The sequence below is a fragment of the Phycomyces blakesleeanus genome (assembly GCF_001638985.1).
Source record: "Phycomyces blakesleeanus NRRL 1555(-) unplaced genomic scaffold PHYBLscaffold_18, whole genome shotgun sequence".
Taxonomy (NCBI): Eukaryota; Fungi; Mucoromycota; class Mucoromycetes; order Mucorales; family Phycomycetaceae; genus Phycomyces; species Phycomyces blakesleeanus.
The window spans coordinates 998,335-1,018,971 of record NW_017265151.1 but is presented as its reverse complement, the minus strand read 5'-3'; the positions used below and the strand labels follow the sequence as shown (position 1 = coordinate 1,018,971).

At 35.1% G+C, this 20,637-nt stretch overlaps 7 protein-coding genes across 7 annotated transcripts; 2 read left to right on the top strand and 5 right to left on the bottom strand.

The window, feature by feature from the left end:
- Nucleotides 1-769: 769 nt before the first annotated feature.
- Nucleotides 770-1,642, top strand: PHYBLDRAFT_171424 (hypothetical protein; the record flags this gene model as incomplete). The annotated part of the gene is made up of 3 exons (XM_018436592.1): nt 770-909; nt 1,052-1,148; nt 1,571-1,642. The coding sequence occupies 3 exons, from the start codon at nt 770-772 to the stop codon at nt 1,640-1,642; spliced, it is 309 nt and encodes a 102-aa protein (XP_018288718.1).
- A 283-nt stretch (nt 1,643-1,925) lies between these two features.
- PHYBLDRAFT_57762 (hypothetical protein) lies at nt 1,926-3,053 on the top strand (the record flags this gene model as incomplete). Its single annotated transcript, XM_018440250.1, has 2 exons — nt 1,926-2,380; nt 2,453-3,053. 2 exons carry the CDS (start codon nt 1,926-1,928, stop codon nt 3,051-3,053), a joined length of 1,056 nt encoding a protein of 351 aa, XP_018288717.1.
- Nucleotides 3,054-8,122: 5,069 nt separating this feature from the next.
- On the bottom strand, nt 8,123-9,530 carry PHYBLDRAFT_115360 (hypothetical protein; the record flags this gene model as incomplete). The annotated part of the gene is made up of 5 exons (XM_018428455.1): nt 8,123-8,655; nt 8,779-8,942; nt 8,999-9,089; nt 9,232-9,297; nt 9,380-9,530. Coding segments are annotated over 5 exons (1,005 nt in total), but the record flags the coding sequence as incomplete, so codon positions are not given.
- Nucleotides 9,531-10,281: 751 nt separating this feature from the next.
- Nucleotides 10,282-12,200, bottom strand: PHYBLDRAFT_33299 (hypothetical protein). Its single transcript, XM_018440010.1, has 4 exons — nt 11,713-12,200; nt 11,477-11,588; nt 10,903-11,357; nt 10,282-10,829 (listed from the first exon to the last, which is right to left on the bottom strand). Exons 1-4 carry the CDS (start codon nt 12,159-12,161, stop codon nt 10,460-10,462), a joined length of 1,386 nt encoding a protein of 461 aa, XP_018288715.1. The 5' UTR covers nt 12,162-12,200; the 3' UTR covers nt 10,282-10,459.
- Nucleotides 12,201-12,296: 96 nt separating this feature from the next.
- PHYBLDRAFT_69488 (hypothetical protein) lies at nt 12,297-15,016 on the bottom strand (the record flags this gene model as incomplete). The annotated part of the gene is made up of 8 exons (XM_018442100.1): nt 12,297-12,343; nt 12,717-12,786; nt 13,126-13,204; nt 13,885-13,897; nt 14,451-14,466; nt 14,745-14,773; nt 14,849-14,895; nt 15,009-15,016. The coding sequence occupies 8 exons, from the start codon at nt 15,014-15,016 to the stop codon at nt 12,297-12,299; spliced, it is 309 nt and encodes a 102-aa protein (XP_018288714.1).
- A 1,085-nt stretch (nt 15,017-16,101) lies between these two features.
- PHYBLDRAFT_69489 (hypothetical protein) lies at nt 16,102-17,229 on the bottom strand (the record flags this gene model as incomplete). Its single annotated transcript, XM_018442101.1, has 2 exons — nt 16,102-16,702; nt 16,775-17,229. The coding sequence occupies 2 exons, from the start codon at nt 17,227-17,229 to the stop codon at nt 16,102-16,104; spliced, it is 1,056 nt and encodes a 351-aa protein (XP_018288713.1).
- Nucleotides 17,230-18,654: 1,425 nt separating this feature from the next.
- Nucleotides 18,655-20,280, bottom strand: PHYBLDRAFT_115349 (hypothetical protein; the record flags this gene model as incomplete). Its single annotated transcript, XM_018428454.1, has 8 exons — nt 18,655-18,688; nt 18,749-18,824; nt 18,907-18,987; nt 19,062-19,148; nt 19,236-19,333; nt 19,408-19,504; nt 19,600-19,657; nt 19,777-20,280. 8 exons carry the CDS (start codon nt 20,278-20,280, stop codon nt 18,655-18,657), a joined length of 1,035 nt encoding a protein of 344 aa, XP_018288712.1.
- Nucleotides 20,281-20,637: the final 357 nt, after the last annotated feature.

The window sequence follows — 20,637 nt, the reverse complement described above, 5'->3', positions numbered from 1 at the left end:
TTTTGTTTTGTGTTTTTTTTTGTGTTTTTTCAATTTTTTTTTATAAATTAAAAATAAAAAATTAAAATTAAAATTAAAAAATAAATCAAATAAAAAGAAATTAAAATAAAATACACACACGCTGAAAAAAATATCAACCTGCACCCAAAATCAACCAAAAGAAATTAATAAAATAAAAAATAAAAACGCTTTTTTTTTAACTCTTTTATTCGAATACAACATGCAGGATCAAATCTCATCAACTATTGCTTGCATTTAAAATGAGAAAGACAATCCTTGTAAATACGGATGTGTCATGTGTATGCATTTGTGTAAATTAAGGCGCAAACATTTACGCCACTGTTGACACGAGTCTGCCGATAGTCAAATTCAGCATTAAGAGAGTCAAAGAAACAGAGTCAGCCTGAGCCAAGTAAAATAATCCGGAAGAATATACACATTGAAGATAGGATTGGAAGCCATAGTAGTTCGACGCCTTACGCATTTAAGCTTTGTTTCATATATCGCAGCACATAAGCCAAGCCTTGGCAGAAAACCGCAAGAAGAAAAAGACGACCAGAATGGGTTCATGCTCATGTTAATTTGTCAAATGACCAATGGAAAGGTGTTGCATGGTCCAATGAATCAAGACTTACAGCCAAAGGAGGTCATACAAAATATTAATCTTTTTATATATATATCAACAATAAACATGTATATTATCTTTTATTTGAAGCTTGAAGGCTTTAACTATTAACACTGATGAGCAGTTGCATATTGAATATATGCCATGATTTTTCATGAATTTTTGTGCTTAGAGGCTGAAACATTTTCTTTCCAGTCAATGCACTATAACTTTTGTGTCATGATTTATGAACGAAAGTCATCTTTTTCTTTATTTATTTTAAATATAAGACCCTGTCAAGAAGGGTAATATTAAGAGCAACTCCAGCAGTATCTTTAAATGTAAAGATATTGATCCTAACTTTATAGAGTCTTAGATTCTTTTAAAGGTACTACTAAAGACTATCTTTTGGGAGAAAATAAACTTTCAGCTTTTATCTAAATTTAGAGATAAACTAATTGTTAAAGATAGTGTGCAAGTTGCTTTCGGCTACCTTAATCCCTTCCGGGAATATGATTACCCCCAGAAAAAAAACCCTGCACTGGTAAAAGAATCCTGGTATGAGTACACCAAGACAATGATACTGAACCTAAAAAGTGGCTTGCTTACTTATACTTTAGACGACAAATGAGCACTAAAAATATCTAGATTGAAAATAGCCCAGGAAAAAAGGAATAGATCAAAATGTGAAGGAATGTCAGAACTAAGTAAAGTCTCCATATGCACAATTACCTTAAATCAACTACTTCAATACCATAATACCTATGTGTTTTGGTGGCTCTCCAAAAGCAGAGAAAGCTCTTTCATTTCAAACAATTTCTTCTATATGCCTAAACTATTTAGCCAAGATCACCTTTTCATTAATATAGCAAATAATAATATAATTATTTCTTTAACATAGCTACATCATAACTCTTTGCTTTAGATGGAATATTCTCCTAAGACTACTTTATTTATTTTTAAAAGGAAGCAAACATTATATTCTACATCAAAGCCAAGCATTTACCAGATGTACCATGGCGCTACAGAGCCTACTAATATGAGCTTTGCTTTAGCTTAAAGCCCAAACTTTCCAAAAGACTACCGTGTAGAGATACTTTACAAAATAAGGTTTGTAGACAGATACTTATCCAACTGACGTATGCGAGCAATTATTTAGTAGACAAGCTCAATATGGGCTGTTGATTAATCATTTAATATATCATTTTAAAATAGCATTTTTCCGGGAAGCTTATTAAGCATCAAGTAGCTTTGTCATATATATAAGCCCTAGAAAAAACAAAATATCTTCCTTTTATACTATCAAAACACTTGTCTTGCAATGTCTTTAAACACTCAAGTTATTTACACAAAACCTCCCACAGGATTCCCAGTGGTTGGAGAAACTGTCAAGACATCGAAATCCACCATTGACCTTGATGCTCCTCTCCAGAAAGGCGACATCCTCTTGAAAAATCTTGTGCTTTCTATTGACCCTTATATCCGTGGGTGTATGCGTGACCCTGCAATTGCGTCTTATGCTCCAGCTTTTGAGTATAACAGTGTCCTGGCAGGCGATACTGTGGCTGTGGTACTTAAATCTGACAACCCAAAATTCAACCAAGGCGACCTGGTTTGCGGCAGAACAGGCCTCGGATATTTTGAAGAATACTCGCACGTCAAAGGAACCTATGCAGATAGCAACTATGTGGTGCGCAATGACTCCAAAACCAATGGTCTTCCATTGTCTTACTATGTGGGTATTTTGGGTATGCCTGGCCTCACCGCATACGTTGGGTAAGCCTATAATGATCTATTATAAAAAAAAACACACACCTTTATTAACCTGTTTATCATTCACATATCCAGCCTTAATAAATACGGCAGACCACAAAAAGGTGAGACTCTCTTTGTATCGGCAGCCTCAGGTGCAGTCGGTCAAATCGTTGGTCAGATTGGCAAGACACTTGGACTCTATGTGGTTGGATCAGCCGGCTCCGATGACAAGGTCGAATACCTCAAAGAGCTCGGATTTGATGGTGCTTTCAATTACAAGACTGAGAACATTGATTCAAAGTTAACAGAGCTTTGTCCCAATGGTATTGATATCTACTTTGATAATGTGGGAGGTACTATGCTTGAGCATGCTCTTGATCATGCCAACAACTTTGGGCGTATCATTGGATGTGGCATGATATCTCAGTACAATACCCAGGGCCAATATGGAATACGCAATCTTATCTATGTTGTGTCAAAGCGCTTGTCATTTGATGGGTTCGTTGTTCTGGACAAGGAGAACATGGCATACGAAGAAGAATTCATAAAAACATGCACACAGTGGGTTCTGGAGGGCAAAGTTAAGTATAGAGAGACAATTGTTGACGGGATCGAAAACACTCCTCAGGCAATACTGGATGTTTTCAAAGGTAGAAACTTTGGAAAGCAAATAGTCAATGTCGCAAATTTGTAAGCAGTTGAGTAGCTGGAAGTATTGAGAATAAATAAAAATTGCTTTTTTACACTTATTTCTCGTATAGACTCCCATAGCTCTATTTCTTAGCTCTTTTTGATTACAAAAGTATTCGATTTTTATTTATTTTATGCTGCCAATATGTTCTGGAGTTACATTGAACCTTTGATTCGATTAAATATGTGAGCTAGACAGGGTTTTCAGAAAAAGAAAGCTCTAAGGAATTATTCTAATATACATAAAGAACTTTACTTTCTGTTTTAGTTTGTTCGGTCACCTACTATGCTTGACTACATAGACGATGACTTGGAAAAGGTCTAGAGCAAGTTTACTAAAGAATATACCACCTATAAAAACCTTGGAGTTTTTCATTATAAACGGTTGCTATAGCTGGATAATATGCAGAGAAAGTGTGTATCCTGGTGGTATTCAAATTTGAGCATTAAAAATTGAATACAAGAGGAGCATAAAGGGTACAAAGTCAAGATTGTGTTATACGACATTTATTTGCACCATGGTGTAAATAAGGAGCCAGTCTTTATTCAAAAGCTAAAAATTCAGAAAAATATACTACCAATAACAAGAGTAAATATGCCGTATATCAAGACTAGCTCTTTCAAATAGAGTCTTATTGTAGAGATGATACTCAGTAAAACGCTTGACCAGTTATATATATGTATATATATTATCAAAATTAACTTTTTTTTTAATTACCCTTTATTTCCACCATATGTCTTTGTTATTTCTTCAAATGTTTGGTGGCAATTTTTTGACAATCTTCTATAAATGGTGCTTGTTTCTGATGAAAGAAAATGCGAAAAAGCCTTTGGCCTTTCTTGAGCGAATTATATTTTTGATACACATGTGTTTTGGTGTCATTTGATGTTAATGATGGGAATTCCATAGTCTTGTACATTCCAACCGTCCTTGATATTTTCATTAGACAAAAATTTCTTGTATATAAATATTTTGACAGTCAAATGTATTTTACTCTATAATTAGCAGGTTCTTTTTTGCTGCTGAATCTGTTGTTGGAATCTTGTCCTGGAATAACCAAAACTTTAATACAGTCAATGGATCGAGAAGTACGCCACTTTCAAGATCTTGTACTGTCTACCTGATACATGAATTAATTAGCCAATTTTTTTTTTCTTTTAGAAAATTATGTACCAATATATTATATATACTTTTTAAAAGGTGCATATATGTATGCATGTATGCGTTTATGTGGATTTCTTATTTGTAATCATACATTCACGTCAATTGTCAAAGCAAAAATAATAATTATAATAATAATAATTCAAATCTGGACAGAAATTAAGAACAGACACATACACACATGTTTGTATAAAATAATAATAATAAATAACCCAAAAAGAAATAAGCCTAAACGTAAATAATAATAGAATACTTTTGAGCCAAAGCCAAAAAGTCAAAAAAAAAAACAGAAACAAAAAAGAGGGGTAGTTAATTGTGAAGAGAAAAAGGAGAAGGGTTTTAGTTGGCCAGTAAGAGTATTTGTCCTCTTTAGCTTTCTTTCCTTCTTTCCTTCCTTCCTTTCACTTGATTCTTGTTTTCTTATTCCTTTTGGTCTACAAGAATATATCGTTTGTATATATATTGTATAAATATACATAAACATCATTCAATATAACAATCTCCAAAGTCATTCCTCACAATGTGCGACTTGTCTGATCCCAACATCGCCATTGCTTATGAAGCTGTCACTGAAGGACACCCGACCAACTGGTAACCCTCCAAAAAAAAACAGACTATTATTAAAATTAAGCAAAATAAAGAAATAATTATATCAAAACTATTATTTATTTATTTATTTATTTATTTTTTAAAAAAAAGGTTTTTGTTAGGATATAACGATACTCGAGACGTTCTTTCAGTTGTAGCAAATGGTACCAAAGGTCTAGAGTACGTCTTATGATATGTGTGTATGTACACAAATGTACATTTAGCAATATCAACTTTATATATATATATATATATATATATATAGAAAAAGGGGTAGTCAAACTGAAGGGGAAAAGAAGAAGAAGAAGAAGAAAAAGAGGAATTCTAAGCATTGACCAGTGTGTATGATTTGTGTGCCTATTTGTACATAATCCATTGTAATCAATAGAGAGTTACGGAATCAATTGAGAAACGAGATATTCTATGGATTTCTCCGGGTTGAGAACAAGTGTATATTGATCACTTGGATTTCAGATCAAGTCAGGTAAGTCAAGACTGAATTCCAAAGTAACATACTGGTTAAATTAAACTCTTTCTTCTATATCCCCTTTAGTGGTGTCCGTCGAGGTAATATATATATATAAATATATATTTAAAATATCTACATACACATCTATACACACTCACATACATAATTACACAAACGCGCACCCCTTTTCAACCCCCCCCCCCCCCCCCCCTTCCCTTTACCAACTCTCTCTCTCTCTCTCTCTCTTGTTTTTTCTATATATCTCTATCGTTCTCCTTCCTATGCGTATTACTGACATGCCTTGAAACTTCAATACATATACCTCTTTTATGTTTATTTGCTCTTACATGTACATGAAATTCATCTAGCTCGTGCTTTGGTTCATGGCCGATCTGTGGCTGCGTATCTATCATTGTACCAGGCCCAAATGACTGTCTCTTCTCTATCTGAACTGACCGAAGCTAATATTCGAACTCGACTCAAGCTAGACCAAGACTCCTCTCCATCTGCACGTCGTGCTCCCCCTTCTGTGCGCAAAAGACCTTCAGTTTCCCCTAATATTAGCAGGTCCCTAAATGGACTAGAAGATTCTGCTTCTGCTTCTGCTTCTGCTTCTACTTCTGCATCCATATCTGCGTTTGCGTCTGCTTCTGCGTCTGCGTCTTCTTCTGCTTCATTGTCTTCTGCTTCTTCTTCTGCCTATCCTGCTCCTGCTGTTGTTATTTCTGCATCACCATCACCATCATTGTCACCACCACCACAACATCAACAACAACCAGTTACCCCTGTACATGTATACAAAGTACCTGAAGACAATGATGATATATTTGTCGATGCCCGAGAAACATTTGCTGCCAAAGAAAAAGAAGCTGCCCGTCTTGAAAGCGAGCGTAGAAGACTACTGGAGATCGAAGAAAAAAAGCGTCTCGAGGAACTGGCTCTGGAACGTGAACGGGAAAATGAACGCAAGAGGCGCATTGCTGAGGTTGAACAGCGCCGTCTGGCCGAAAAATTAGAGCGTGAGCGCCACCTTGCGCAACAAGCTGAAGAGGCCCGGCAGCGTGCGGCAGAAGAAGCCCGGCAGCGTGCAATCGAAGAGGCCAAGGTGCGGGCCGCAAAAGAGGAAGCCAAGAGACGTGCAGAAGAGGAGGCCCGAGTCCGTGCTTTGGAAGAAGAAAACAGACTAAAAGAGCAACGAGAACAAGCAGCTCTTCAAGCCAGGTTGAGAGAAGCCGAACGCAATGAAGGTGTAAGTAAGACAAGGTTTTGAATACAAACAAAAAAAGAAAAAATAAAGAATAAGAAATTCATAACCTTTTATTTTATTTTATTGAATAAAGGTTATCTTGGTTGGATTTGCTTCATTCCAACCACACACAAGTCCAGTAAGTAGCTTGTATAAATTGAATCTTGTGGGCCTCTAAATGATCCCTTTTTTTTTCTTGACAGTTCTGGAGACGTCGATTCTTTGTAGTTCGCAATCAGGCTTTGTTGCTGTATCGTGATGAGTTGGTAATACTAAACTTAACTTGTTGATATGGCGCACAAATATACAAGAAACAGATATCTAAAAAAAATCTTATAGGCTGTCACCCCATCCGTAATTGTGGATCTGAAGGGAGCCTCTCAATTGCGCACACTCGAGAAAGAAGAAGACATCTGTTTACCAAACACCTTTGCGATCAATGCACGTCAAGGTGTATACCACATTCTGGGTGACACTGGCAAAGAGGCATACACTATCATGTCAGCTCTATCAACAGCCGTTGGTGGTCATGCCTAGTCATTTATCATTATATCTTTCTCTCTCTCTCTCTCTAATATATATATATATATATATTCTTTTCACTTTTCTTCTTCTTCTTCTTCTTCTTCTTCTTCTTCTTCTTTACTTTCACTCTATATATATATTATATGTGCAGGCGTAAGTTTGTTTTTTTTTATAAACAAAAAAAAAAAACTCTTTCTATATCTCAAATATAATACCAAAAAACACACTCACACATACAAGCCCACAGAAAGGCACACACACACACACATACGCAGAAATAATCTTGCTTTTTCTTTTAAGAAAAAAAAACCTATTGAATTGAGCTTTTTTTTTTTGGTTTTTGGGTTTTTTTTTTGTGCTTTTTGGTTTTTTTGTTTGGTTTGGTTTAACTTGGTTCGGTTACTGGCGTGCGTTATCATAAGGATCATCATGATCAATCAAGCCTTTCCATTCGTCTGAATCTCGTTTCTTAAGACCTAGCCTATGGGTCGTAAAAGGATCCATGTGTTCCTGTGCTCGGTGAGACTTTGAAGGTGAGTCGGTGACAGACTTGTTGGTAAATGCAGACATTGGAGGTGCAATTGTTGGAAGAGTAGGAGTGTAGTCCATAGGAGACGATACAATGGTACTTTGTTGATGAGAATGCAACCCATTGTCAGTTTCCTTGCCTAAATCATAAATAACAAGAAAAGTTAAGATGTATTTACATAATAATAATAATAATAATAATAATAATAATAATAATAATAAAATAATAAAGGGAAACTTACTGATTGGATCCATTTCAAGAACAAGGGTTTTTTGATCAAATGCATTGTCATTATCGGTTTGTTTCCATCTGTTTTCTCTACCATAGCCATCTTCTCCGGAAACGGTGTTTCCAATTCCGATTGTATTTGAATGTGATTGTCTGGTGGTTGGTGATGTTGGTGATGTTGGTGATTCTAGATTATCATTTGTGGTTGTTTTACGATAGTGGGCAATAGTATGACTGCGTCTGGTAGTACTGGCATAGCGGTGGATTCCTGCAAACGGTGCGGGTATAATATCTGCGGGTCCTGGGCCGTTGGTGCCAACCCGATCGCCAGACATGCCTTCCTGAAGAGGCTGTTCTTTGGCCGTAAAGATGTCCATCATTGTTCCGGTGTCGTCGTCGTCAGGCTGGCTCTTTGAGTTGTGAAGAAGGGCGACACCCGAGCAGATGATCACAAAGCCAAGGACGCAGGTTCCAATGTCCGTACCAGACGCATGGAATCCCTGGTGCAACACACTTGAGCTGACGATAGTGAGAGTAGTGAAGATGACATAGTATGTAGGTGTTACAAGAGCAGTATTGAAAAGATTCAGTGCCTTGTTGAGATAGACGATTTCGACAATGAGGGTGATGATAAATACGATCAGGACAATGTAAATAAACCAATTTGTGAACTGGTTGCTGATGCTAATCGAGTGAACTACGGCCGCACCGAAGCCTTGAGTGAAAACGACAGAAAGAGATCCGATAAGAGAGCATATGGTGATGTAGACAAGCATATTCTTTTTTCCCCATCGAGGTCCACAGTAAAATACCAATATAAGTGATATAAGAACAGCTATACCAACATACACCAAGAAGCCTTTTTTTGTATGGTATGTATGTGTTTTATAAGAATAATTAATGATAATAGTAATAAAGATGAGTATATCTTTTTTTGTTGCTGTTGGTCGGCATACAAAGGATCCTTAAATAATGTACTAACCGACAGATAATACGAGACCCTTAAAAGTAGCAATAGAAGAGTCACTGGAATCTTCTACTGGTGCATGTAATACAATGACAACAGCACCCACAAGGCACTGTAGACATCCAATCTTGCCTTGAAAGGTCAGTCGTTCTTTGAGAAAGATCGAAGACAACACGGCACTGTGGACAATGTGCATATTAATACAGATTGTTTATCATTTTATCTTCTAATGTACCTAATTACAACGCTCAGGGCACCCAGCGGTGTTACCAAGATTGCTTGAGTAAATGCATAGGCAACAAAATTGCATAGCTCACCGACAATCACTAGAGGTAATAATATTGTAGTTATTGTAATTGTATTAGTTGGTTAAGCTAATCATTATAATTCGTAAAATAGACTATGGTTTTTCTAAAGTTAAATTAGAGGCTTAAAAAAAAGAAGAGTGAAAAAAAAGCCTTGTCTTACTCAAGATCATCCCAGCCCACCACATAAATGATTTTAGATATCCATAGCCTTCACCAGCCACACCACCTTGTAGAGTGTAGGGAAATAATAAGACTGCGTGTATTAATATCAAATGTATATGCAGATATAATTTTTATATACACATTACCAGCCTTTTCTACGGATTGCAAGAGTCCTTTCTTTTTGAATACAAAACTACTTCCAATAAATATGCCTGTGTTGTATAATATAATAAAGTTACTTTTATATATATATATATATTTGGAAAAGTAAAAGAAATAAAAAAAAAGGGACCTCATTACTGCTCATTAACAAAGAAGCAGTCATTTCGGTTTAGACAATTTACCACTTGCTACAGCTAATGAGACACCAATTGCTTTATACAGTGATCCCTGAGCATCTCCTGATCCAATAAGAGAATTCACTGTTTCGTTTGAACTCATTATTTAAAGCAGAAAGGTGTCAGAGTAATAAGATATGTATATAAATAAAATAAAATAAGAAAAGAGAAGAGAAGAGAAGGAAAGAAGAGTAGTCTACAAGTGGAAGAGAGAAAGAGAATATAAAATTATATATACAAGCTAATTTGACTTGAAATATATATATACATATTATATATATATGTATTATAGAAAGAAAGAGAGAGAGAGAGAGAGAGAGATAGGCAGACGCGCGCACGCACATTCACTCACTGACTCAATCAATCAATCAATCAATCACTCCTTTATACTAATATAGACACATTCACACATTAACTATGTGCATGAACGCTTTATATGTACATTACTTTATTTAAAAAGTATATATATTATATATATGAAAATGAAAGCCTCCCCTTATTTTTTATTTTTTATTTTATTTTTTGACCTGTTCGCCACCCAAAGGACCTTCCCAATCGCAAGTAACCAAAAAAGGAAATATTTATTTATAGTTTCTTAAAACATATTAAAGATTCGCTTGGTTTTTTCCCTGGGAACCAGTCAAAATCCGATGATATGTCTAGATCAAGAAAGACCAATAAATCAACCAGCAAACATACATACATAAAATAACAATAGACCTATTTGTTCACAATATATTTGACAATTATTTATAAAGAGTGAATATATATATATATATATATGTAAAAATAAGAACGATTCTAATAATGAAAGAAACAAGCCACACACACACACATATATATGTATGTATGTATGTATGTATGTATGTATGTATGTTAATTGATAATCTAAGGACAGCACAACATGGCAATAAGAGCACCACCTATACTTCCACCATCTCTAGCAACCTCGAGTCTGATCCGGTCAGAGATCTCGACGCCAAACCACTCACGGAGTGTCCGGTGAATACGCTCCTCCATAAATGGATAGAATTCATATGTGGATCCATTGACTCCTACAATGATGTCTTGGTCACCTTTGATGAGATTCTGTTGTTGGATCATTGAAGCAATAGCAACCGAAGCAAGTGATGCACTACGGGTAGACACTGTTCGGCAGATGCGGGTCAGGATGGCGATATCTTGAAGTGTGGGAGTGTTTACAAAATGATAGCCACTCAGGGTCTCTAGACTCTTTTCATGACCTACAGTAGAATCTCTAATCCAACAAAGAAAAAAAGAAAGAAAGGGTATCAATACACAAGCAATAGTATTAATAAAAAGATGTTTACCTTTCAAGGGTACTCATGTACATTGTGGGGAATGACCATGGTTCTTCAAGACCCTCTGGAACAACACCTTCAAATAAAGATCCCTCTTTGATGAAATCAAGCGCAACCAGCCGAGTCAATTCTCCAAGATAAGCCCCAGACATCATCTTCTCATATAGTTGAAATCGTGGCTGATTGTGGCTGTTGTCCAGTACAAGGTCGTACTTATTCAAGGGTAGATAGGAATCGTTTCCAAAGATATCGATTTCGGTATTAATGAGCATTTCAGTCCCGGGCTTATAGGCATCTCTGATACTGGCACTCAGTTTTTGGATCGCAGACACCTTTTCAGGGTACGCACCATTTATACCTGTAGCATAGATCAATCCTATGCGAGTACGAGGGTTCGAATAGGCATGGGCAACCAGAGTACCTACAGTATCATTCAGAATGGCACTCACTCTAATGTTGAGACCCTAGATAATTTTATAAAATCATTAATACACTTATTATTACTATTATCCTACTAATAGTACCCTATTCTTTCTTTCTTTCTTTAATGAAAGCACTCTTTTCTTTATTTTATATATATTACCTTGCGTTCAAATGCTTTGTGGAACATGTCACCAAGATCATTTCCTTCTGTGTTTTCAAGTGTGAATCCTTTGCCCATTCTCAATATAGTGCCACGATCTACTGCTGTCTGACTATGTAAGTAAAAATGTATAAAAACATATATATATATATATATAAATAAAAAGAAAAATTGAGTGTGAGAATGATAATTGGAAACTGTTATTCTGTTCCTTTTATATATATGATCTTACTTACTCTACAGGGAAACTCCAGCATACACCTAGCAATAACGTCTCCTTTCCACTGACTTGGTCTGGTGTGAAAAGATGACTGGCTTTGACTGTAACAAGCTCCTTGACTGCATCCGCAATCCAATCAAAGAAGACCGAACCTTTACCAGTCTTGAGTTGTGTGTCTGGACAGCGCTTCAACTCAAGGACCTGAACCTGTCCGTTTCCAAGTAACTCGACCGCAGAGATGCGGAGGTTGGTTCCACCTAGGTCAAGTGATAGAAAAGTACCGGTCTCATTGCCATTCGGTAATCGGGTTACGAATGACGGAATCATCGTGGCTAATCCCTTGGAGGGCGTCTTTAGACCTGTCTTGAATTCTTCCATAAAACCTTGGATAATAGGGCTAAGTTTGTCTTTGGGTAACAAGAACTGTTGTTCGAGAGTCTTGAAGAGAATGTCAGTATTGGTCATTTTGGTAACGCAAGGTGAATATGAAATAGAATATAAAGAGGTTGAGAAATAAGAATAAAAAGAATAAAAAGAAGAAGAAGAAGAAGAAAAGGATTCCTTAAAATAGTAGAGGCAAACAATACAATTCAATTGAATTTAATCTAATTCTAGTTCTAGTTCTAGTTCTAGTTCTAGTTCTAGTTCTATTCATATTACAATTTTATTTAAAAATATATACAGATATTTATAAGGGTTCCAATGGTAGAGTCAATACAAGTTTCAGTATCAGAATTTGGGGGAGAAGAAAATGAAAAAAAAGGGGGGGGGGGGGGGATGAGGAAAGGAGAAAGGGAATTTTTTTTTGAAGTTGCGAGAGTCTTGTAGTACAAGAGTTGTATTGATCTTTATTGATTTTAATGCTTCTTTTAAATAAAAAACATATATATATATATATATTCTTTATACAAATGAAAGCATTAATCAATAGTAAATACAATTCAAAGATGCTCTTTAAGTATATAATTTATTTGTTGATTTTGATGACCAAAATTATATACACTTGTCATATGTGTGTACTTGTTAGGTTGATATACTTGATGCTAATAATGTAGTCTACTTTGGTTGGAAAGCCAAGTAGGAGAGGACCCTGAATTAGGTGTATTGAACTCCGTTGGGTTTTCATTCAATCTTTGTGGCACAGTTTACAGGTGAGGTTAACATGACCACACCAATAAGAAACAAACCATGTCACTCAAAATCCAGCAAAACAAATGCAAATCTGAATAGCCAAACAAAAATTGTTGCTATAGATTTACTTGGTGACATCACAAAAATGATATAGAGTAAAGCACAACAAAGTAAAGTAAGGCAAATGAATGTGTGGGTTACGGGGAAGAGGAAAAACTAGGGCTATGATACGCTGATTGGATTAGGAATAGGAAAAAAAAGAAGAAGAAAAGTATTGGACTCTTGTTTTCCTGCTTACATAACCAATCCCTGTCTGGGTACCTGACGTAGCCACAGGACCCTGTTCACCCTTCCATCTACACACCATATCTCTGTGGCTGCATTATTGTTATGTACATGGCACATATTAAATCCATAATAAAATTCCTTAAAGGAAAAAAGTACTGCCTTTCATATCTTGTTAAAAAAGAACTACAGCAGCTATTTTTTTTTGGTTGTTGTTCTTTTATGTATATTTTTTTATTGCTACTATAATCGGAGCTACAGAAGCAAAGTATTATATTTATCTGTATATTTGAGGAGAATAAATATATATCATATCAACTATATATCAGGGTTCAATGCTGACCAACCTATATTTTATATATATATATTCTTTCGAACAATATTGTGACTATCATTAGTACGCTTTTTTTTTTTAAAAAAAAAAAGACTGTATAGACACACAGAAAGAGAGAGAATACATAATACCTCTTTATATTCATAACAGAAAAAATAAGATAAAGGAAAACCCTTTGGTTGGAGTCAAATATTAATGACGGGCCTCGAAAGCTAGTATTTCCCTTTGGTCCCTGGGGTAAAAATTAAGGAAAAAAAAAACCAACCAGGGTCCGGGGTACACAAGAAAAAGATACAGGATAAAATAAGAAATACAAAAGAAATTATTAGACCAAGCAGACATGGCCAAATTCACGGTAAATCTTTAGCCTTTCTTCAAACAAAGCCGCTCTTTCAAGTTTACTCGGCCTTAAAATATCAACACCTTTGTTCTTTATACCTCGAGCTTATCTCTTTTTCATTTAATATACATATATATATGTATATATATGTATATATATAATTCTTGCTTTGTTCGTGATCACAAACCTCAAAATTTAAGGTTGTTTGTACTGCATTCAATAGAATGCAAAGCCAGCTCAACTATAATAATCCTCTACACCAAAAGAAGAAGAAAATATGATTTACTCGGGCATGGTACCCGACATATGAATATTTAAGGCTGTCAGTCAGTCATTCAGTCAGTCGGTCGGTCGGTTGGTTAATCAGTGGGTCAATGGGTCAGTTGGTCACAAGATAGTCAATCTTTTCACTGACCCATCTTTTATCTATTTTAGACTTTAGAAAACAAATATAAATCTTCGGTTACAGTTCCCATGCTTGTGCATCCCAAATAATAAACAAGTCAAAGAAATCACAGATCTTCTCGATTCCTTCATTTTGCTTGTGATTACATCCATCTTACTACGCTTGATTATATCAGATGTCCAAAAACCCAGTCAAAATTCTAGTCGCTTGCACTCTCATCTCACACAGTTAGTATAGCTGATATCTTATCTATCTAACCAGGTCCTATGGACATCTGTACAATAATTTGGTGTTTCAAGAGAAAAAATAAATATTATTTACTTACAACATTATCTACAAGCTTAGGTTAGTGTTATGGTACTCAAAAGAAAAGAAATATTAATCACAATTTGTATGTATAAGCCAACCACCAGTTTTAAACAAAACACAAACACAAACAAATTAAGATATGAATTTTAGAGATACATATAATACGCAGCTATTAATTCTTTCGTATAAATTGATCAATTCACTTGTCAGCACAAGATATTATGATGATAAGTAGGATTTTACCTTTAGTTCAATGATATCCTCATAGCTTACTATTATTATAGTTTATTTGTAGAAGAAGAAGATTTTTTTCTTACAAGCTAGGAGTATTATATTTGTGCTTTTACCTTTTTGTTTATGTTTCGGTAGAAGAATAGTAGCGGCAAAATACAGGCTCGACAAAGTAAATAAAGGTAATGATAATAATACATTATTTATAAGCAAGCATTGCTAGGATAATAAATATCAGCTATAACCAGCTCGCTAAACATAATATTCATAATTTACTTGTGCATTTTGTGCTTTAAATTTATTGTTCTCCACAGGTGTATAATTTGTATTTAAATAAGAATATCCCTTTATTGTGGACCGACAATACATTTTAGACAATGGAAAATATTTTTTGCAAGGTAATAGAAAGAAAAATTGATTCAAGCCTTCTAAAGCCCGCGCATGTTTTTAATCCACAAACCTCTTTTGTCCTTTACTTGCTTTCTCTCTCTTTGATCCTTATCAAATGTATACTATACTTAAAACCAGGTGTGCCAAAAGGCCAAAGGCTTTTTCGCATTTTCTTTCATCAGAAACAAGCATCATTTATAGAAGATTGTCAAAAAATTGCCACCAAAAATTTGAAGAAATAACAAAGACATATGGTGGAAATAAAGGGTAATTAAAAAAAAAAGTTAATTTTGATAATATATATACATATATATAACTGGTCAAGCGTTTTACTGAGTATCATCTCTACAATAAGACTCTATTTGAAAGAGCTAGTCTTGATATACGGCATATTTACTCTTGTTATTGGTAGTATATTTTTCTGAATTTTTAGCTTTTGAATAAAGACTGGCTCCTTATTTACACCATGGTGCAAATAAATGTCGTATAACACAATCTTGACTTTGTACCCTTTATGCTCCTCTTGTATTCAATTTCTAATGCTCAAATTTGAATACCACCAGGATACACACTTTCTCTGCATATTATCCAGCTATAGCAACCGTTTATAATGAAAAACTCCAAGGTTTTTATAGGTGGTATATTCTTTAGTAAACTTGCTCTAGACCTTTTCCAAGTCATCGTCTATGTAGTCAAGCATAGTAGGTGACCGAACAAACTAAAACAGAAAGTAAAGTTCTTTATGTATATTAGAATAATTCCCTAGAGCTTTCTTTTTCTGAAAACCCTGTCTAGCTCACATATTTAATCGGATCAAAGGTTCAATGTAACTCCAGAACATATTGGCAGCATAAAATAAATAAAAATCGAATACTTTTGTAATCAAAAAGAGCTAAGAAATAGAGCTATGGGAGTCTATACGAGAAATAAGTGTAAAAAAGCAATTTTTATTTATTCTCAATACTTCCAGCTAAACTGCTTACAAATTTGCGACATTGACTATTTGCTTTCCAAAGTTTCTACCTTTGAAAACATCCAGTACTGCCTGAGGAGTGTTTTCGATTCCGTCAACAATTGTCTCTCTATACTTAACTTTGCCCTCCAGAACCCACTGTGTGCATGTTTTTATGAATTCTTCTTCGTATGCCATGTTCTCCTTGTCCAGAACAACGAACCCATCAAATGACAAGCGCTTTGACACAACATAGATAAGATTGCGTATTCCATATTGGTCCTGGGTATTGTACTGAGATATCATGCCACATCCAATGATACGCCCAAAGTTGTTGGCATGATCAAGAGCATGCTCAAGCATAGTACCTCCCACATTATCAAAGTAGATATCAATACCATTGGGACAAAGCTCTGTTAACTTTGAATCAATGTTCTCAGTCTTGTAATTGAAAGCACCATCAAATCCGAGCTCTTTGAGGTATTCGACCTTGTCATCGGAGCCGGCTGATCCAACCACATAGAGTCCAAGTGTCTTGCCAATCTGACCAACGATTTGACCGACTGCACCTGAGGCTGCCGATACAAAGAGAGTCTCACCTTTTTGTGGTCTGCCATATTTATTAAGGCTGGATATGTGAATGATAAACAGGTTAATAAAGGTGTGTGTTTTTTTTTATAATAGATCATTATAGGCTTACCCAACGTATGCGGTGAGGCCAGGCATACCCAAAATACCCACATAGTAAGACAATGGAAGACCATTGGTTTTGGAGTCATTGCGCACCACATAGTTGCTATCTGCATAGGTTCCTTTGACGTGCGAGTATTCTTCAAAATATCCGAGGCCTGTTCTGCCGCAAACCAGGTCGCCTTGGTTGAATTTTGGGTTGTCAGATTTAAGTACCACAGCCACAGTATCGCCTGCCAGGACACTGTTATACTCAAAGGCTGGAGCATAAGACGCAATTGCAGGGTCACGCATACACCCACGGATATAAGGGTCAATAGAAAGCACAAGATTTTTCAAGAGGATGTCGCCTTTCTGGAGAGGAGCATCAAGGTCAATGGTGGATTTCGATGTCTTGACAGTTTCTCCAACCACTGGGAATCCTGTGGGAGGTTTTGTGTAAATAACTTGAGTGTTTAAAGACATTGCAAGACAAGTGTTTTGATAGTATAAAAGGAAGATTTTTGTTTTTTCTAGGGCTTATATATATGACAAAGCTACTTGATGCTTAATAAGCTTCCCGGAAAAATGCTATTTTAAAATGATATATTAAATGATTACTCAGCCGGCTATATTGAATTTATCCACTAGATAATAGTATATATACGTCAGTTGGATAAGTATTTGTTTAAAAACCTTATTCTGTAAAGGATTTCTACAGGACAATTTTCTGGAAATTTTGGCTTTACAGCTAAACCAAAGCTCATATTAGTAAGCCCTGTAGTGCCATAATATATTTGGTAAATGTTTAAATTCAATGTAGAAATTAATGCTTGCTTTGTTTAAAAAATAAATAAAATAAAAATAGAATAAAATAAAATAAAATAAAATGTAGTCTTAGGAGAACATTTCATCTAAAGCAAAGAGTTATGGAGTAGCCATATTGAAGAAATAATTATATTATTGTTTGTTGTATCAGTGAAAAGATTTTTGGCTAAATAATTCAAACACATAGGACAAATAGCTTGAAGTGAAACTGTTTTTCCTGCTTTTGGAGAGTCAGCAAAACTTCTGGGTGTGATGGTATTGAAGTAGTTGATGTGAGGTAATTGTGTATAAGAGAGCTGTATTCGGTTCTGGTCTTCATCCACATTTCGACCTGTTATCCTTTTCCTAGCCTATTCTCGATCCAGACATTTTACCTGTCCGTTTGTCGTCTAAATTATACGTAGGAAAACCCCTTTTTAGGATCAGGATCGCTAAATTGGTGTAGTCATACCAGGATTCTTTCACCACCGCAGAAGAAGGTTTTTTTTTGCGTAAGCATATTCCAAAAACGGACCATGGTAGCTGAGAGTAACTTGAGTACTATCTTTAAGAATTAGCTTGTCTCTAAATTTAGACATAATATGAAAGTGTTTTTCTCTCTCTCCCAAAAAATAGTATTTAGCAGTATCTGTAAAGAAATATAAAAACAATATTTAAATCTAGGATCTAGATCTTTACATTTAAAGATACTGAAGAGTTTCTCTTAATATCACACTTCTTTACAGGGTTTATTTTATTTAAAACATATAAATAAAAAGCATGCCTTTGGTCCATATAACATAATACCAAGGCTATAGTATACCATTGCATAAAAAGTATTATTTACTAGACTTTTAAAGCAGTGCTCAAGAGAGTAATACAAAAAGAGATCATGTATATTAAACAAATCTTGTGTTTTTATTTGAACTGGGTATAAGTTCTATGATGTTGTATACAAGTTATAGATGCACTAGAGTCATTAAAATCAATTGTGATTGTGGAGAGAATAAAAATAAGTTATTTATTGAATAGATAAAAATAATGGTTAAAGATATACTTCAGAGTTAAATAAACACTCTGGAATGTACAAAAAATATCAAATATTTATAGACAGAGTCCAGTGTTGATACCAAAGTACCTAGTGAAAATATCAACTGTAAGCTGTGTAAAAATAGGATAATCTATCGATTGAACTTACGATAGATGATCTGTTGCGCTAGTAAAAGGAACGATCGAATTGGAGCATTTGATAGACTCAAAGTCGGTGCAAATTTCTATTAAAAAATAACGATAAATAATTAGTTCGTATATCATCCTATTGATCCGAATCATAAACAAATTTTCTAAAATACTTACTGACTGGTCCAGTCTCGGTTTCCCAGTATTCAGTACCAACATGCATGTAATCGACTGAAAGGGGGGGAAGATGGGGGATCACTATAAATTTGGACAGATAATAATAATCATTAAATTCTATAGAAATCAGGCTGTATAATTAACTATGGGCTTACTATTGTGATCATGAACTGTACGCTTGTATTCAATTCCAGTTCCAGTAAAGTAGCTTCCAAGGATAGAGTTTCCAGTACGAGGTTGACCTTGGGGGGTTTTTTTTTAAAAAAAAAAACAAGTTAACTACTTATCCCTTACTATAATAGTCGGTAAATACACATAATCTTATATACCATATGTGTGGAGTACTATATTTGTGGAATTGAAACGAGTGTCGCGTTGGTAAAGATCCATAGCAGCAATCTCAGCAAGAGAGCCGCCAAGCGAATGTCTAACAGTAAGTGGTAGATACTTGGTTAATATATATTGGTCCTAAAAATTATACTTTTTGGGTTTTTTTCTTACCCAGAGACTGCAACCTTGTAGTTAGGATACTCAGTTATCTGCTCAATCATCTTAGAAATAACAGGCTCTTGAACATCCAAGTAAGCTTTATAAAATCCTTTATAAAAATGTATAAAAAAAAACACATTAGGAATTCTTGAAAGCTTGATTCCTTATAAATAAACGTTTCGTTTGTTTCTGTCTTGAATTTACCGCCATGAATCTTGGCATTTTTTACAGGAGAGTAATCTACAGTGATAAAGTCAAAGTCCTAAAAGATAAAAATTGAGTGTATCTTATTACTTTGCATTCAGCAGGCACAGAGTAAAACAGATATATCTCACAGTGTAGAAATTCTAGAATGAGTTTGATCCTATATATTAAAAGTACATTAGTCCCAATAATATATAAATTTGCATATATGTATGTACCTCTAAAGACAAGACTGATAGTCTTTGATTTATCATTTCTGGTAATAAAGCCGTTTGTATCAATTAATACAGTAAAAAATGTACTAACAAGAGTCTCATCCTTAGAACAATGAGCACAAGCCCACTGGTTAAGAGGGACGACGACGCGGCAGTAGACATTGGCAGATAATTGAGTGAAAACTTTAAGGTCTTGGACTTGAACTTCGGTAGCAATGCTGACTGAATTACCAATGGCTGCCAAGGTCTGAGCTTGAGATGGACCTGAGGTTGCATTGACAGCAATACCATCGGTCGTTTGAACATTTTCAGGAAGAGGTCCATTATTGGCTTTTGCAGTAGCCTCGGCAGTAAGGTCGACCTTTGGAAATTTTCCCAAGATATTTGCGCGGCTTTTGATTATAGGAGGAAGACTATAATCTCTGGATACAAGGGCTGCACGACCCTCATTTACCGGGGCGGCCATCGACACATTAAGAAAGGCCAGGGTAATAGAGATGGAAAGAACGGACAATTGAGTAATCTTCATGGCTAGTATTGCGTATTATTAAGGAGAATATGTTTATAATGAAGTAGATATAGATCAAATTAACTAGGAGTATATATACTTTTTTTTATGTAAAGAACACCATACTCATTTCATTTAACTTGAAATCTTAGTAACATTACTGTATTACCACATCCAAGTCATGCAGTATGTACATACACATTATTCAATTCTCAAATGCTTGGTAATCGTTTACTTTGTTAGAATAAATCATGTTCTAGGTATATTAAGGTTGTCATTGGAATCAGTGTGCTACGTACGTTTTGAAAAATCTAC

Bases quoted from the DNA above. Each gene is read 5' to 3' on its own strand.
- PHYBLDRAFT_33299 (XM_018440010.1), bottom strand. From the start codon at position 12,161: ATGACCAATACTGACATTCTCTTCAAGACTCTCGAACAACAGTTCTTG. The intron at 11,589-11,712 runs GTAAGTAAGATC...TTACTTACATAG, and splicing joins TGCTGGAGTTTCCCTGTAGA to TCAGACAGCAGTAGATCGTG. The intron at 10,830-10,902 runs GTAAACATCTTT...TTGTTGGATTAG, and splicing joins TACATGAGTACCCTTGAAAG to AGATTCTACTGTAGGTCATG.